General features: G+C 45.3%; 1 protein-coding gene across 4 annotated transcripts in view; it reads left to right on the top strand.

Moving 5' to 3' along the window:
- RETREG1 (reticulophagy regulator 1) overlaps positions 1–16,308 on the top strand; it is a 125,212-nt gene that overhangs the window by 59,663 nt on the left and 49,241 nt on the right. The window contains exon 1 of one of the 4 annotated variants that reach the window (XM_070246452.1): positions 6,502–6,745. The exons of the other annotated variants lie outside the window; for them this stretch is intronic. Within the exon in view, the coding sequence (XP_070102553.1) occupies positions 6,609–6,745 (137 nt within the window). The 5' untranslated portion in view covers positions 6,502–6,608. Of the gene's footprint in view, positions 1–6,501; positions 6,746–16,308 lie in introns of those variants that run through there. 4 annotated transcript variants of the gene reach the window in all.

The following is a 16,308-nucleotide window of genomic DNA, read 5'->3' on the forward strand; positions in this document are numbered from 1 at the left end:
CTTGGCCCCTGGAGTGACAGTGTTCCAAATGACCCAGAGCGGCATAGGGGACAGGGAGAACCATGAGTCCAGAGGAGCTAATTTACCTGTCTTTCTGAGGAAGCTTCCGTGGTGACAACCAACAGAAACCACTCAATCTAGCATTAATAAAGGAGGAATTATTATTTGGACTCGGAGCATCACATGGAAACTGAGAACAAGAAATGCAAGGAACCAGGAGCTGGAAAGTTACCAGGAACAGAAGCATCTTGAAGGCACCCCAGGAATCAGAGGGAGCTGACGGGGATCTTGGAGTACAGTCAAGAAAAGGGGAGTCCTGGATGATGGTGAAGATGATGATGAGCTGTTAATAACTGTCATCTACTAGCACAATATTTTCCAGGCACTATGCTAAATGCTTTCAGCATTACCTAATTTATCCTCAGGACAATTCCAGGAGGAAGGAACTATTAGCCCCATTTAAAAGACAAAGCTTGGTTAAGTAACTTGAGCAAAGCAGTGGAGGGAAGATTTCATTCATGTCTCCCCTCCAAAGCCAGTGGGTTTACCTTGAGTTCTACTACATCCAGTATCAAACAGCTTATATTTCCTTTTCCACAACATCCCTTCTTAAAGTGTATAGGCAAATAAAGGTATAGTTAGAAATGTAAAACAAGAATTTAAAGATTTTTTTTTTTAAAAGATTTTATTTTTCCTTCTCTCCAAAGCTTCAGTGCATGGTTCTGTATCCTAGTTGTTAGTTTTAATTCTCTGTGTGAGCTGCCGCCACAGTATGACAACTGACAGGCGGGTAGTGTGGTTTCACAACTGAGAAATGAACCTGGGCCGTGGCAGTGAGGGCCAAATCTTAACCACTAGACCATGAGGACTGGCTCTTAAAGCTTGTTTTCATCACAAAAATGAGGCTATATTTTTAGTAAAAACATGTTGATCTCTATCATATTAACTATTTTTTTTTCTTGGCATACATTTTATCCTTACATGAAAAAGAATTAAATCTTAGGGTAGGTTAGGTTAGGGAAAGATTTCTTGGACACAATACTTCAATACTATAGGCATGATCCATAAAAGAAAAAGTTGGCAAATTGGACTTCATCAAGATTAAAGAAAACCTTTGCTCTTTAACAGACACTATTGAGGAAATGAAAAGTCAGTGCACAGATTGGGAGCAAATATTTGTAAATCATATATCTGATAAAAGATTTGTAGCTAGAGTATATAAAGAACTCCTAAAACAGATACTTCAGTAAAGAAAATAAATACGTGAAAAGATGCTCATCATCAGTCATTAGAACACAAATTAAAACCACAATGAGCTATCACTACACCTTTATGAATGGCCAAAACTTTAAAAGACTGGTCATACGAAGTGTTGACCAGGAGGATGTGGAGCAATTAATTGGATCTCTCATATTCTGCTGGTGGGAATGAATGTCAGATGGTACCACCATTTTCTAAAACAGGGAGGTTCATAAAAAGAAAAACATACACCTACCTTGTGATTCATCCGTTCCACTCCTAGGGATTTACCCAAGAGAAATGAAAGCATATGTCCACACAAAGTCTTGTGCATGAATGTTCATAACAGCATTATTTGTAAAAGCCAAAAACTGTCCATCAGCAGGTGAGTGGATAAGTAAATTGTGGTATATCCATACAGTGAAGTCCTGCTCTACAATAAAAGGGATTGAATTATTGATGCATTGATAAATGAAACAGCCTGAGTGAATCTCAGAATAATTATGCTGAATGAAAGAAGCCAGACAAAAGAGAGTACATACTATATCATTCTATTTGTATAAAATTTTTAGAATGCAGACTAATCTATGGTTACAGAAAGCAGACCCGTCCTTGCCATGGAAGGGCAGGGAGGGTGCAGGGAGGGATGGATCATAAAGGGCACCAGGACACTTTGGAAGGCTGATGATTGTTCATTGTATTGATTTTGGTGATGGATTCCTGGGTGAATACATACATCAAAAGTTATCAAATCATACACTTTAAATATGCAGTTTATTGTATATCAATTATACATTAATAAAGCTGGTTTAAAATAAAACAAAGTGAGCACAACATCAACACCAATATGTGAATAACAGCACAAATAGAAGTAGGAGCTGCTGGGGCTGGCCCTGTGGCCAAGCAGTTAAGTTCGTGCACTCAACTGCAGGCGGCCTAGTGTTTCGTTGGTTTGAATCCTGGGCACGGACATGGCACTGCTCATCAAACCACGCTGAGGCAGCGTCCCACATACCACAACTAGAAGGACCCACAACGAAGAATATGCAACTATGTACTGGGAGGCTTTGGGGAGAAAAAGGAAAAAAATAAAATCTTTAAAAATAAAAAAGAAGTAGGAGCTCCTGTATTTAGAAGCCAGTGGGAATTTTATTAAACTTCTATGGATAATTCTAGAATTAGTTCCAACACCCTTTCCTTTTGCTGAGATATCCCTTTCATGTGTCGTGCGGCATGTATTTCTTTTAGTTGAAACAGTTAAAAGATCCTTTGACTTTTGAAAATAAATTATTACCCATTTAAAAAAAGATGCCTTAGGGAGGCATAGTACAAAGATGACAAGTGTAGACCTGACTTCCGAGCTGAGTTTACTTGGAGGTGGCTTTCAGCCTTCTTGTTTGCATGTCATAAAAGCAAAAACCCAAGAGGGCTGAGTGGCTGGAGCACAACAGGTTCTGGGGACTCTAGGACTAATGTCCCCCCGACCCCCAGACCTATCTTCTGTCTTTCAAAAACCCTGTCACCTGCTCCTGTCATATATAGATGAGCAAAATGCAATACACATGAGTTTTGACGCCCCCCCCCCCCACCCCAAATAACCTTCAGCTAGAAGTCAGGTGGGTTTCTTTTTCCCCTCGTACCATTACAGCTTACACGTTTATTCATCTGGAGTGCCAGAAAGCAGAACGGTAGTTGCCTGGGGCTGGGTTGGATCACAAAGTGGTGTGACCGGGGTGGGTGGGTGTTGGAAATGGTCTGTATCTTGCTTGTGGTGGTGGTTTCATGGGTGTCAACATCTGTCCAAACTTGGCAGATTTCATGCTTTAAATGCATACAGTTTATTCTCTGTAAATTATACCTCAATAAAGTCGCCCTTTTAGAGACTCCACATTTCTGCCCTCAGCTTTAGAATATAGTGGCTCCTGCACACACATACCCTGATTCTGTTTTAATAAAATAATCATCTCGTGGCCTCCCTGAGTAGTTTTTCTTAGGAAACAAGACTAAAACCTTTCTTTGAGTTGCTGTTTCAACCACAGGCACATAGATTAGTTTTGGTGTTAACCTTGGATACCACTTCTTTGCATCTGTGTTTCTAAGGGCAAAGTCAAGTGTGAAGTTGAGGCAGTTGGTTTTAGCTCGTGAAACATGAAAGGAAGTGTGATTATTAGTCATGTCTTCAAACGTGCAAGCTCCGGGGCAGGGCAGGGACCAGGGTTGTGTTTGTCCTGGAAATCTTGCAAGCACAGAGATGCCACATAATAAATACTTGGCTGACTTGTCACTTGACTGAATTGATGCTTTTTCCTCCTTTAGTTGTTCTGAATCATCCCTGTCAGGCAACTACTCTACTCTCTGATTCTCCCCCAAAGGACCCACAGGACGTATTAGCCAACCGTGAAAAATGTCTTCGGAGTCCCTTGGTATCCCCTCTGTATGTGGTCTGGTCGTTTCTGTTTGGTTCTGGAGCATGAGTCAGCTGATGGATGGAGTGCCCAGACCCAAGCTTGTCTGGAACAGGCACACCGCTGTCGCTCTCCTTCCTTTCCCCTCTATATCATCATCAGTTAGTTCCAAATTACTCATTAACAAGCCTAAATCTTTCCCAGGTTTGATTTTCCTACAGTGATGAAGTGAATCATTCACTGGTATGTGTGTGAATCTCTTCAAGGGAGCAGAATCAGAGGGTTTCAGGGTCTCAATTGTTACGATCCTCTCCCTAACAACTGAATCCATGGTAGAAATGAATCCATTTTTAACCCTGACCTGTATGGGCAGAAGACGACAGTTTCTCTGTGACAGAGACATGAATCCTGAGCTCAGAGTCAAGCCTCGTTGGTTCTCCACCCATTAGGCAAGTAAACTTTGTCCTCTGAAGTTTTATCAGTTATTGACTTCACAAATGACTCTGCGTAGTAAACAAGTATAATGAGGTCATTGATTTGCTCTTAAGAAATTTATAAGTGCTGGAAATGCATCAATAGGGTAGAGATCCCTGCCATAGAAAATAAAACTTACTAAGTTGGTAATATTTAGTTGGGGGATCCAGGTTGGACTGAGAAAGTTGTTCACTTTGGATCCCTAGATTCCCATCAAAAAGGGTTTCCAAAGAACTAATTTTTGTAAATCTACTCACTGAATGTCTGTATTTCTTTTCTTTTTTTTTTTTTTTGTAGTGAGGAAGATTGTCCCTGAGCTAATGTCTGTGCCAGTCTTCCTCTATTTTGTATGTGGGACACTGCCACAGCATAGCTTGAGGAGTGGTGTGTAGGTCTGTGCCCAGGATATGAACCCCTGAACCCCCCAGGCCGCTCAAGTGGAGTGCACGAACTTAACCACTACGCCATGGGACCAGCCCCTGAATGTCTGTATTCTTAGCAGCAGCCAAATCCTTTGTCCTAACCAAAAAGCAGTCAAGAATATAAATAAAATAATCTCAAGTTTTACATTAAAAAATTATTTGAATATGCACTTCCCTTGGGCAGAATTCTTCACATTTTCTGCTCTGAGAAACGTTGCTGTAAAAAGAAAAGTTATTTTAAAACACGTCATTTAATTCAGGCGTATTTGATAAGTGGAGAATCTGGTACCAGTAATTACTTGACATCTAAATGTCTGGTGAATAAAATACTCATTAAATTTTGACAGTTACTCAAAACATGTTCAAGGCAGGTCAAGGAAGCGATGAGATCTGCCTTCATTGATAGTGAAGTGACACAGCAGGACACGGGTACCAGGACAGCTGGCTTTCCTGGTGGTTGTTGGGAAGGGACTTGAGGGCACAGGGTTGGGGCAGCAAATGGGGCCGTTTGTGTGGGGACCCAGCGGGCAGGAAGAGATGAGGCTGGGCACCTCAGGACGAGGGGCTGGGCTTTTGACCTTTCCTGTCTGGCTCGCTGAGTCCCAGCCCTAGATTACGAAACATGTTCTGGAAATTATTTCCAGAGGGCACACGTCCCTTTGGTGACAGCTTATTTCTGGATTCCGGGTGCGAATGCCTGGACTCTGATGACATTCGGGGGTGTGTTTCACAGCCCATCATCTGATTAGTCACTCAATTCTGAGGACTCTCCCCGCTGGCTTCGGGTCAAAGCACGTGAGCGCAGGAGCAAAATAGCTTGTTTATATCCTCTGGGCTCATCTCACAGACCATGGAGTCAGGCCCTCCCCTGCCTCGGGTGTCCCCCTTTATGGATGTCCCTGGCCGAGTGGAGACGCAATGCTCGGAGCCTTCCCAGGGAAATGGTCTCTAAAGCAGAGCTCTTTGAGGCTCTTACAGTGCTATTCAAGCTTTATGTCTGAAGAGATGATTTCAGTCGCCTCTGAAAAATCTTGGGATACAAGATGGGTCTGAAACAGATTCTTACAAATAATTCTCGGTTTTACTTTGAAGTGCTTGGCTTCCTTTTCAGTTCTAAGGTGAGGGCCGTGACCTCGCTGGCAGCGTGCACGGTGTCTCGGGTCAGAGGTTGTGCTGAGAGACAGGGCGTCTTGGTTAAGACAGGCTCCAGGTCAGACCTCTGTCTACATGACTGTGCTCATCTTTAAGATGGGTATCAGAATAGAAGCCCCCTCCCAGAGCTCTGGGAAGGCTTAATGAGAACCTGTACGTATGGCATTTAACACAGAACGGTGTGCATTCAGTTCATCTTAGCTGTCATCGGTAATTATTTATCTTCATTTTATGCTAGAGGTGGAAGAGCCCCTGACGTGAAGCCACTTCCGCGCTCAGAACAAGACTCCAACGGGCGCCAGGAGGCCCACTATTCCTCCAGCTGCCTGAGCAGTTGCTTCCAGGCTCCTTTTACCCAAAGCAGCCTCTTCATTTTCCCCCGAGGTCAAAGGCTTGACCTTCAGAGTGGGAGCATGGCCCCATCTGCTCCCGGTTTTGGGGAGTGGCGGGGTGGGGGAGTTAGGTTTCCGAGGCCTCGCCAAGGCCCGGGCTGCACTGCAGCTCTGGAAATCTTGTTCTCATTTGGGGCCCTGCTCAGCTCTGTGTTGGACCTCATGGATGTCAGTAAAATGAAGGGGCTGAGCTGCTCCCGGTTCCTTCCCGGGAATACCCTTGAACACCCATGAGAGCGGAGTTCCTCTCCATTCTAAGAATGTGCGGGGTTGAGGGCTGAGAATTCCTGCGCTTGGTCGGCCCAGCCTTTGCTCCCAAAGCCAGCCCTGCCTGGGCTGAGAGAGCAGTCAGGGCAGGGGGACACTGTCCCCTTACGGGATGGGGATGGGGACGCACGTGCTGAAGGGCGCAGCACCCGTTCTCCGGCTGCCCACATCCACGCCTCCTACTGGCCTTTTCCTCTAAACAAGTGAAGCCTTTGTTTCGTGTGTGCTGTACCACATGCCACGCACGTCTCGCAGCCATGCCCGGGGTGGAGCAGCTGCAGATGTTGGCAGCTGGTGGCCTCCCTGGCCGGCAGCTCCAGGCAAGGAAGGAGGTGTTTCCAGATGGGCTCAGGCGCCCCGCGGGGCTTCCGCCCAGCTCGTGCTCTCTTATCAGGTACCAGGCCCTGGGCAGGTTGCAAAGCCTCAAAGCTGCATTTCCTCACTTGTAAAGTGTGGGAAATGCTATGTCACTGGGGGGTTGTGGTGAGGATGAAGCATGTGGGGAAATGCTGTCTATGTCACTGAGGGGTCGTGGTGAGGATGAAAGCACGTGGCAGCTGCAGAGCCCTGCCCCTGGGCAGGGCCGGGTGAACGAGAGTGGCCCTTTGGTGTGTACAGCAGTGTGAGGCTGGGGGCCAGTCCTGCTCAGGGGTGTTCCCTGGTGTGCTAAGGGACAAGCCAGACAGAGTGGTATTGGCATGGGGCTGCTCAGAGGAAGAAAGAGTAGGGAAGAGTCTGGAAGGGCAACCAGTTGAGATTGGACCTTTTGCCATCTTGGGACTATTGTGGTGTGAGGCACAATGAGGAGTCCTTCCTCCGATACCGAATGTGCTCTCCCCACTCAGGGCTCATCTCCTATGGCCTCCCAGCAAATCTATATTTGAAAAGCATTCTTTTCGTCTGCCAGAATGTTCCTTCAAAACAAGAGTCTGAGGTGAACGTGGAAGCCTATTAGTTTATAAAATGTTCCAACTCTAATTTTAATTTGTAAAAAAACATCTTAGGCATCCTTTTGCTTTGCTGCCATCCACACTGTGTGCTGATCTCCAGTCTCTTGGCAGACAGCTGTACCACCCCGTGATGATTTCGGGAGTTTTCCATCCACTGTACTCTGAACATCTGTGCCGTTAGTATTTCCTATTGGGTGGGATGAGGGAATAAATGTCAGAGTGCTGAGAAAATGAGATGGGAGACATATGTGTGTCCTGAGACCTTGTGTGTCTTGGTGGCTCCTTGGGAGAGAAGTTAAAATGTGTTGAAGTGTCGGCATGTCCAGGTCCCAGGGGGTGAACCAGGTTGACAATTGTATGTGATCCAGTTATGCTGACTAATAATCCTTGTCACTCTTCTTGCCTCTGTAAGCAATTACATTCTTCATATTTGAAGACATAAGGAGTGAGTGTGGGTTTTTGTTGATACTCTCCAGCTCCACAGCACTTTTTTTCTTTTTGAGGATGATTAGCCCTGAGCTAACTGCTGCCAATCCTCCTCTTTTTGCTGAGGAAGACTGGCCCTGAGCTAACATCCGTGCCCATCTTCCTCTACTTTATATGTAGGACGCCTACCACAGCATGGCTTGCCAAGTGGTGCCATGTCTGCACCTGGGATCCGAACCAGCGAACCTCGGGCCACTGAAGCAGAACATGCACAGTTAACCGCTGAGCCACCAGGCCGGCCCCTCCACGGCATTTTGTGAGAGCTGCTCTCTGGGAATGAAGGGCGGGGAGGCAAACTGATTTCAAGGCCACTTCTGGAAAGAGGCAAGCTTCTTTCTTTGTGCAAGCCAGCCTGAAAATTCTCATCCATCCCAGCATTTGGATGGTCCATTTCATGCAAGAGAAGTGAAATGGGTGGGAAGGGGAGGTGGGCTCCAGAGGAGAAAGAAGGACTCGTAGAACTCTTGCTTTGTGTGCTGATGTGCGATTTTAGATCAGGCGGACACATGGGGCTGATAGCTCTTCGGTCAACCCCGATGCAGCGTGCATCCAGAAACCACAGCTCCCACTGTGTGGAAGGCCCTCTCTGCACTTGGCATCACTGAGATCAGACCCAGCTTCTCATAGCTCTTAACAAAATGGGGGTTTATATGTTTATTTGTGTCTTCATTTGTTTAATATCCAGCTTCCCCACCACCCTAGGAGCTCCTTGAAGCAGAGAACATACCTCATCCACCCCTCTGTCCTCAGGGCTTAGCACAGTGCCGGCACTTCATAAGTGCTCAATAAAAATGCTTGATGAATGAATGAGTGATCTGGCTCCCATAAAGAGACCTCATTTCCAGGAGAAAAAGGTAGCAGAAAACATTGCGTTTTGGAAGTTTGGCAGGGATATTTTATCGATGTAGCAATCTCTGGTCCAGAGTAGAATTCTGAGGGGGCTTCTACTCTTAGCAAATTGATAAGAGAGAGGTTCTGAGTCTCATGCAAAAAGTGGCTAATAAAAACTCAGAAAAGGAAAAGGCGAGCTGGCTGGAATGGAAGTGTGAATGTTGATATGGGTACAGAAATACCCAGGCTACCCCTTCTGATTCATTCACACATTATCACATGGTTGCCTTGGCCTTGATAAGGTTGCCTCAAATAAGCAGGGTAATCTCTCCTCTCCACCCGCTCTATACGTCCTCGCCGGCTAGCGGCGCTGGACCAGTGTGGAGCGCCCTGCACTTCAGATGATAACCCTGGGAGCATCCTTCACACGGCTTCAAGCCGTGGGTACCGCATATCTCGGTTCATAGAGTATGTGTAGACAAAACAGTTCTCACACGTAGTCGGAGTGTCAGCTACTCTGATGCCTGTTTTTTTGTATGTTGATAAAGCGTTCGTGATTGTATGTCAGTGGGTGTAGGGAAAATGTGTCCTTTTTTTGGCTACCCACACCTTTTGAAGGACTTTCCTCTGAAGGGGAATTTTGTGCTGTATGAGTCCATGCCTTTCCAAAGTAGAGGCTGGAGCCCGCTTTCCCAGGCCCCCCTGAAGCTAGGGTGTAAGCTCTACTAGCCGGATGCATGGATGCCAGACTTTGAATTAGAAACTGGGAATGAAAGAAGCAGGCGTTAAGGAGTCCATTCTAGCAAGGATGGCGGTCTGTATATCCATTTTCCAAGCTAGCAGTGGTGGAGGTTCTAGAGTGCCCAGCATTGTGCGAGCCGCCCAGGTCTTTCACTGATTATTTCTGGTGGAGCCGTTCTGTGGTGAGATTGACGCAGCGTTTTGACCTGGTTCTCTGGCCCTTCCAGAGGCTCCCTGGGTTAGCCTCCAGTGAATTCCTTTTCTGTTCAAACCAGCCAGAGTAGGTCAGCTTATTTGCCGCCAGAAACCCTGGCTGATACTGTAGGTCATCAAATTCTAGAAGCCATGAGGGTGTGAAATATCACCATAATCACCTTGGGGCTCCTTGGTAGACCTCTGCTGGTTACCAGATAGAAAGTTCTTCATGCCTGAGCATCAGTCAAGAAAGGCTTAGACCTGGAGACGTCTAGGTTGGTCTGCCTTTGGACACAGTTCCTCCCCACGTTTGTCCGCACTTTTGGGTTCAGCAGTTAAGAGAATCTTAGTTTACATAAGACTTTTGGTGTTCGTCTTGTCAACTGCTGAACTACACACTTCAGTTCTTTGCAAATTCCCTTCAACTCTGAAGTCTAGAATCCAGGATGAGCACTTCCTAAAAGGGTTTTCTTCACCTATTTTCAGATCTTTCCAAAATGCCACATGCAATGAATTCAAATAGCATATTGCGTAAATTCACGTTTGTGTCTCTGTTGAGATTTGCTATATATTTTGTGGGATGAAATAATTCTAAACTTATCTATCTTCAAAGTTGTCATTGCTGTTCTAAATTTCAGCACAATCTTTTACACGAGCTATGTTATATGAGCTCTAACAGTTTACAAAACAAAGGTACTAATGAACAACGAAGGAATCCCACTTGCTTTCCCAGGGCTGACTTACACTGCAGTTACTGCACCTGTAACTTTGTGCAGAGAATTCATGCAGTTGGCTACGTGTTCAGGTAATTTATAGAAAAGTTTCCTCAGAAATATGCAGATAAGGGGGCCGGCCCAGTGGTGCAGTGGTTTGGTTCGTGCGCCCTGCTTCAGTGGCCCAGGGTTCGCTAGTTCGGATCGTGAGTGTGGACCTATGCACCACTCATCAAGCCATGCTGTGGCAGGCGTCCCACACATAAAGTAGAGGAAGATGGGCACAGATGTTAGCTCAGGGCCAATCTTACTAAAAAAAAAAATGCAGATCATACAAGTACACTGTGTAACAATTTTTAAATGGTGTCTAGGTAATTGCTTTAGTCTTTCCCTGTATTGTCTACATAGAGACCCAGCATGAGAAAACAAAAAGGATAAAAACAAATAGAAAAACCTTTTGAACACTAAGGTCTAGATTGAAATGAAACCTGTGATGTTCTAGAAAACTGTACACCCCAACACCCAAAGACTTGAGTGACAGACAAGCTACTAACATTCAGTGTCATTGAGTCTCCCTTGGATATGAGCACGTGTTGTTTGATCTTAGTGTATGCTTCCCTGTGTGTGTTTTTTAAGGGAGATTTCCAAAGCCAAGGAGGGCAGGGGTCCCTTCCTTCCATCCCAGCAGTCTCAGTACCTTAAAAGGGGAGCAGGACCCTGGAAGGTCTGAGAGGTTCCCTGATCCGCTCCTAACTATTGCCACCTCCTCTGGTGTAAAGGAACCTTGCAGTTGACAGAAGCACACGGGGAAGCCTTCCTTATCACTTTGCTTGCTACGTGTGCTGTGAAAGAGAAGCCCAACTCCGAGCTGTCCACCGCCTAGTTTGTTAAAAGCAATCTCATTTAATGCTTGGTGGATCCTCATATTCCTTCTCTAATCATTCCTGCTCTTGGTCAGCCTATGTGCCATAAGCTGTCTTTCTTCCACCTGGAATTCTCTCCCTGTCAACTCTAGCTCCAACACATCCTTTACCATCACTAAGACATCACTTCTCGCAGACGCCTTCTCTGCCTGCCCAGCCCCCTGTGCTGTCTCCTGTGCTCATCTTGTGACTCTCCATATCGCTCTGTACTTTCCCTGTCCTAATAGCCCTGAGCACATTGCTTTATAATTGCTTGTTGATTCGTCTGTGTACCCCAGCAGACGTACACTTGGTGACGACAGGGACCGTTTCTAATCTTTGCCCTCCAAACGCCTGGCCTGCAGTTGGCATCAATAAACAGTTATTAAATGAATCAGTCGTTTAACCAAACTGTGTAATTAGTAAGCATCTATGATGAGTCTGGCGCTGTGCTGTGAGCAGTGAGTGATTCAAGAGCAGAGAAGCAGAGCCCTGGCTCGGCCGCTTACAAGCTCGTTGGCCTTGGGCGAGATGTAGCCTCTGAGCCTCACGCAGTGTCCTCATCTGTGAGGTGGGATGAGATCAGCACCTACCTCAGGGCGTTTTCAGGATCGTGTGAAATGGTTCACACAACGCCCTGGATCCATAGGAAACACTCCTTAGCTGCTGCTATTATTATCTGTCCTCAGGGGGTGAAGGGGCCAGCAGGAATGAGGGACCAAAAATGAAAGATTAGGAAATCTAAAAGATCATTTGATTCACTCATTCACTCATTCATTCCCTATGTTGATATTCTGATGAAAGTCAGAGAAAGGGACGATCATTGTGAGTGGAGAGAGCAATGTGGAAAGTGTGAGGTTGAATCTCTTCATCTCTTGGATGCTCTTTTAAAGCAATTGCTTAAATAGGACAGTCAGAATGCCAGCTCTGTTCTCAGTGTTGTGCATGTGATTACATTCTCATTCACTCTTATATACTTAATCCAATCCAATCCACTTTACAATATTTGCATATGCCTTATGTCTTCACGGCAACTGTATGGAGTAATAATATCCTCATTTTACACATGAGGAAGCAGGCACAGGGGGTTAAGTAACTTGTCTGAGATCACGTAGCCAGTGGGTGGTAGAGCCAATATCAAACCCCAGGCAGGCTTGTTCCAGGGGTCACTTGGCAGAATTGCCCCTTGGAGCTCATGCCCGGTGTGGGCACAGTGGGAGGACAGGACGCCAGAGACTCTGGCTGTTAATGGTTTACTACTCAGGCAAGGAGTTACAGTCCCATTGAGAAGTAAGTAAAATTTGGAAATGGGGGCCGGCCTGGTGGCATAGTGGTTGGGTTAACACGCTCTGCTTGAGGGGCTGAGGGTTCGCGCCTTCGGATCCCGGGTGCAGACCTGTGTACTGCTCATCAAGCCATGCTGTGGCAGGCGTCCCACATATACAGTAGAGGAAGATGGGCATGGATATTAGTGCAGGGCCAATCTTCCTCACCAAAAAGAGGAGGATTGGCAGCGGATGTTAGCTCAGGGCTAATCTTCCTCAAAAAAAATTAGGAAATGGAGGAGAGGACTGTAGGCAGGGTGGGTTTCCTGAAGCGTCTGGGAGGTGGAGATGAGCATACGCACGTTTATTACACTCAACACCTGGGAAAGGAGGATGAGGAAGGGTGGGCAGAGGGAAAGTGGAGGTGCCATGCAGCTTTGGCCTTCTGGGGCAGGGAGGATGGGATCAAACAACCAGGGAAATAAACAGTGCAGCTCTCGGGATGCAGGTCAAGGTACAGTGGGCTCTTCTTAGACTTGATGCTGATGGAAACAGAGAGGTTGAAAATGGACCTTGCAGGATAAAGGCGAGTGGAAGAGCCTGAGGATGGCTGTGGACCCAAAGTCACAAAGGTTAAATTTCTCTCTCTGTCCTATCCACGTCCAGGTGGACTGCCAAAATGCACAGTGATGTGATTAAGGATGTGAAAAAATTGCTAAAGTAGCTGAGAGAGCTGGGAACCTATCGAGATGTTTGATTTTTCTCTTAGGCTCAGCTTGCTGTTGGATGATGCTGCACAGTAACCCTCCGGGTGTCTTTGGTGGGACCGTGATAACATTAAATCAGATGTTGATACGTGAAGGGAGTGTTTCTAGGTTGTTAAATTACCACGTTAACAGGGAGTGCTGCTGGTTTGATTTGTACCTGATATGATAAGAAGCTAACTAATTATATGGCAGGGTGACCCATGTGGCAGGACGATTTCAGTCATAGCAACACAATATTTATCTGGACAGCAAGCAGTCAAGCTGCTAATTCAAGATGCAATCTTTTCCAGGGACTCAGCCAAGGCGGTAAAAAACAGCTTTCCCCATTCCTCACACAGACACACTCCAGTTTTAGGAAACACAGTGACAGGTTATTTTCTCATCAACTACTGATTTAGAATTTATTTACTGATGACCATTTTAATAAGTACTTTTATATTAAATCATCTTAAAAAATATCATTGATGACCGGACACCAAAACACAGAATCCCAGACTTTGTTGCCATTGGTAGATTTAAAAGGTAGAATTCCAGACTTCATTTTTCTCATTTGTAGGTTTTATCTCATTACAGAAGGAATACATACATGGGGAAATTTTCGAAAATATTTAAAGCACACAAAAGGAAATAAGAATCATAGAGCTAATCACTAATAATATTGGGGTGATAGGTCCTTCCAAATGGTTATCTTTAATCAATTACAAATAGACATGCATTCTTTTATAATTTGTGGGGTGTGTGGTTGGCAAACTTTGGCCCATACTTACTCGTTTACATACCTTCTGTGCTACAACAGTGGAGTGGAGTGACAGAGACCATATGGCCTGCAAAGCTGAAAGTATTTACTGTCTGGCCATTTACAGACAAGTTTTCCAACCCTGTTTTAATCTGTCCAGCATCCTATAGAAGAACATCCATTAGATGTTCTTCAAAATTCTGCTTTAAGGACTGTGTGGTGTTCGGGTGAATAGATTCAAGTCATATTTGATGCACCATGTCCTTATTCCACACATTCAGTCCCTCACTAAACCCACTTGGCTCCATCTCAGAATGTGTCCTAGACCCCCACTCTCATTGTCATGCCTTTGAACCTGGGCTGGGTCTCACCCCTAGCTGCCCCCTTCTCCTTCTCTTGACCCTGAAGAGCTGATCTCCACACCAGCCAGAGCTCATGATTTCAATGGCTTCCAGTTCCACTCAGTTTTATTGAGATATAATTGACATATGACACTGTGTAAGTTTAATGTGTACAACATAATAATTTTATATTTGTATATATTGCAAAATGATCACCGCAGTAAGTTTGGTTAACATCCCTCACCTCACATACTTATACATTTTTTTCTTTGTGATAAGAATTAAGATCTGCTCTCTTAGCAACTTTCAGATATGCAATATAGTATCATTAGCTGTAGTAACTATGCTGTATATTACATCTCCATGACTTAGTTATTTTACAACTAGAATTTTATACCTTTGACCCCCTTCACCCGATTCCCTCATCCCCCACCCCCTCCCCTGGCAACCACCAATCTGTCAATCAGTCTTCATCACTTGACCACTTACTATATTACTTTCTGAGGAAATTTCTGAAAGGCTTATTTACGATAATACTTAGCCCCTTCAATTGTAAGGTCACCTCCACAATAATTATGAGATCTGTGATAAATGTCTTGTTCTTTTTAATTATGTTATTGTTGGTGTTATTATTTTTTACCAATTCTATCAGGTAACCTTTGTGACATCTAAAAGCTCCCCAAACTAGCGTTGATTTGTGTCGTTTCGGCCATTTTTTCTTCCCCCAGTACTTGTCTATTCAAAATAGAGCAATTGAATATGCAGCGCTGCTATATGACAGATTTGGTAAGATCACATACATCATCTTTTTGAGGGATAATTTCAAGTAAAACGAACGAAGCAAAGGGTGTTTTAAAGGGACGATATTTACCCCCATGGTGGGCTCTGAGGCACCACCTGGTTCCCCTGTGGGACCAAACCGTGACTAAGACAGCTGGAGACCCAGGGTTTGCTCAGTCTCCATCCCCCAGATTTGCCTTTGTCCACTGAAGCCTGTTTCTTGGGCTGACTTCCCCGAGAGGAGCCTGGCTTTTGCCTTTTGTGTTTGTGATTCTGTGACTGTGAAGACCCTGGGAACATCGTTTCTCCTTGTTTGTGAGGCTCCTGTTTATCTCCTTCCATGACTGCAGTTGCACTTTCATGGTGGGGGGAGGGGACCCAGTCATCCTGGAAGACGCATGTAACCACAGTGTCCCCTCCTGCACATCCATGCACAGGTGGTATGGAAACACGCGTTTCCTGGCCCCTGTTACAGCTTCTGACACAGCGTGTCTCTTGTTTGACACTTAAATTTAGGACTGAGGTGATGTTTACATTTTCACTGCTCATGGTGGACACAGAAGCTGGATCAGGAGTCTTGAACAGGTCATTGCCCTGAACAGTTTTCAGTACAACTTGTGATTTCATTGTCTTATTAAAAAATGCAAAGTCAAGTTTGATATAAACAATTCACATTGGTTATAAATAAGCAGATTGGAAGCAATGTCTGGCCTCATGAATCCGCTGTGAAAACTCATGATGAATTGTGTGTACGATGTTGCCATGGTTTGATGCTAAAAGTAGGTGCAGGTGAAGAAGCCAAGACTCGTTTCCATTTTTAAACCGTGGACTTCCTCTAATACTCAAAATAGGAAAGCAACATGAAAGGTAAGGACGAATGGTGCACGTGGAAAGGATATTTGAACTTGATTTCAATCCTGGAAATTTCATCAGAGTGAGGGAAAAAATGGCAGGTTGTCATGGCCTTCATAAAAACACATTGGAGTAGCTCACATGTCCACACAGCTCACCTCTGAGGGCACTCCTCACAGTATCGGCACTCCCAAGAAGGGGCACACAGAACATCCCGTCTCACCTGTGTCCATGGAGATGGATGGACGCGTGTGGAGCACAGGCTTTTGTTCCTCTCTGACTTCTGGGTTCAGTCCTGGTGTCCCCTCTTGGCTGGTTCTGATACTGGGTGGGAAGGAAGCAAGATAACCTTGGAGGGGGCTGAGTATACCTTGGTTTAGGGTTGGGCGGCAAGTCGA

The sequence above is a fragment of the Equus caballus genome, chromosome 21, assembly GCF_041296265.1.
Source record: "Equus caballus isolate H_3958 breed thoroughbred chromosome 21, TB-T2T, whole genome shotgun sequence".
NCBI lineage: Eukaryota > Metazoa > Chordata > Mammalia > Perissodactyla > Equidae > Equus > Equus caballus.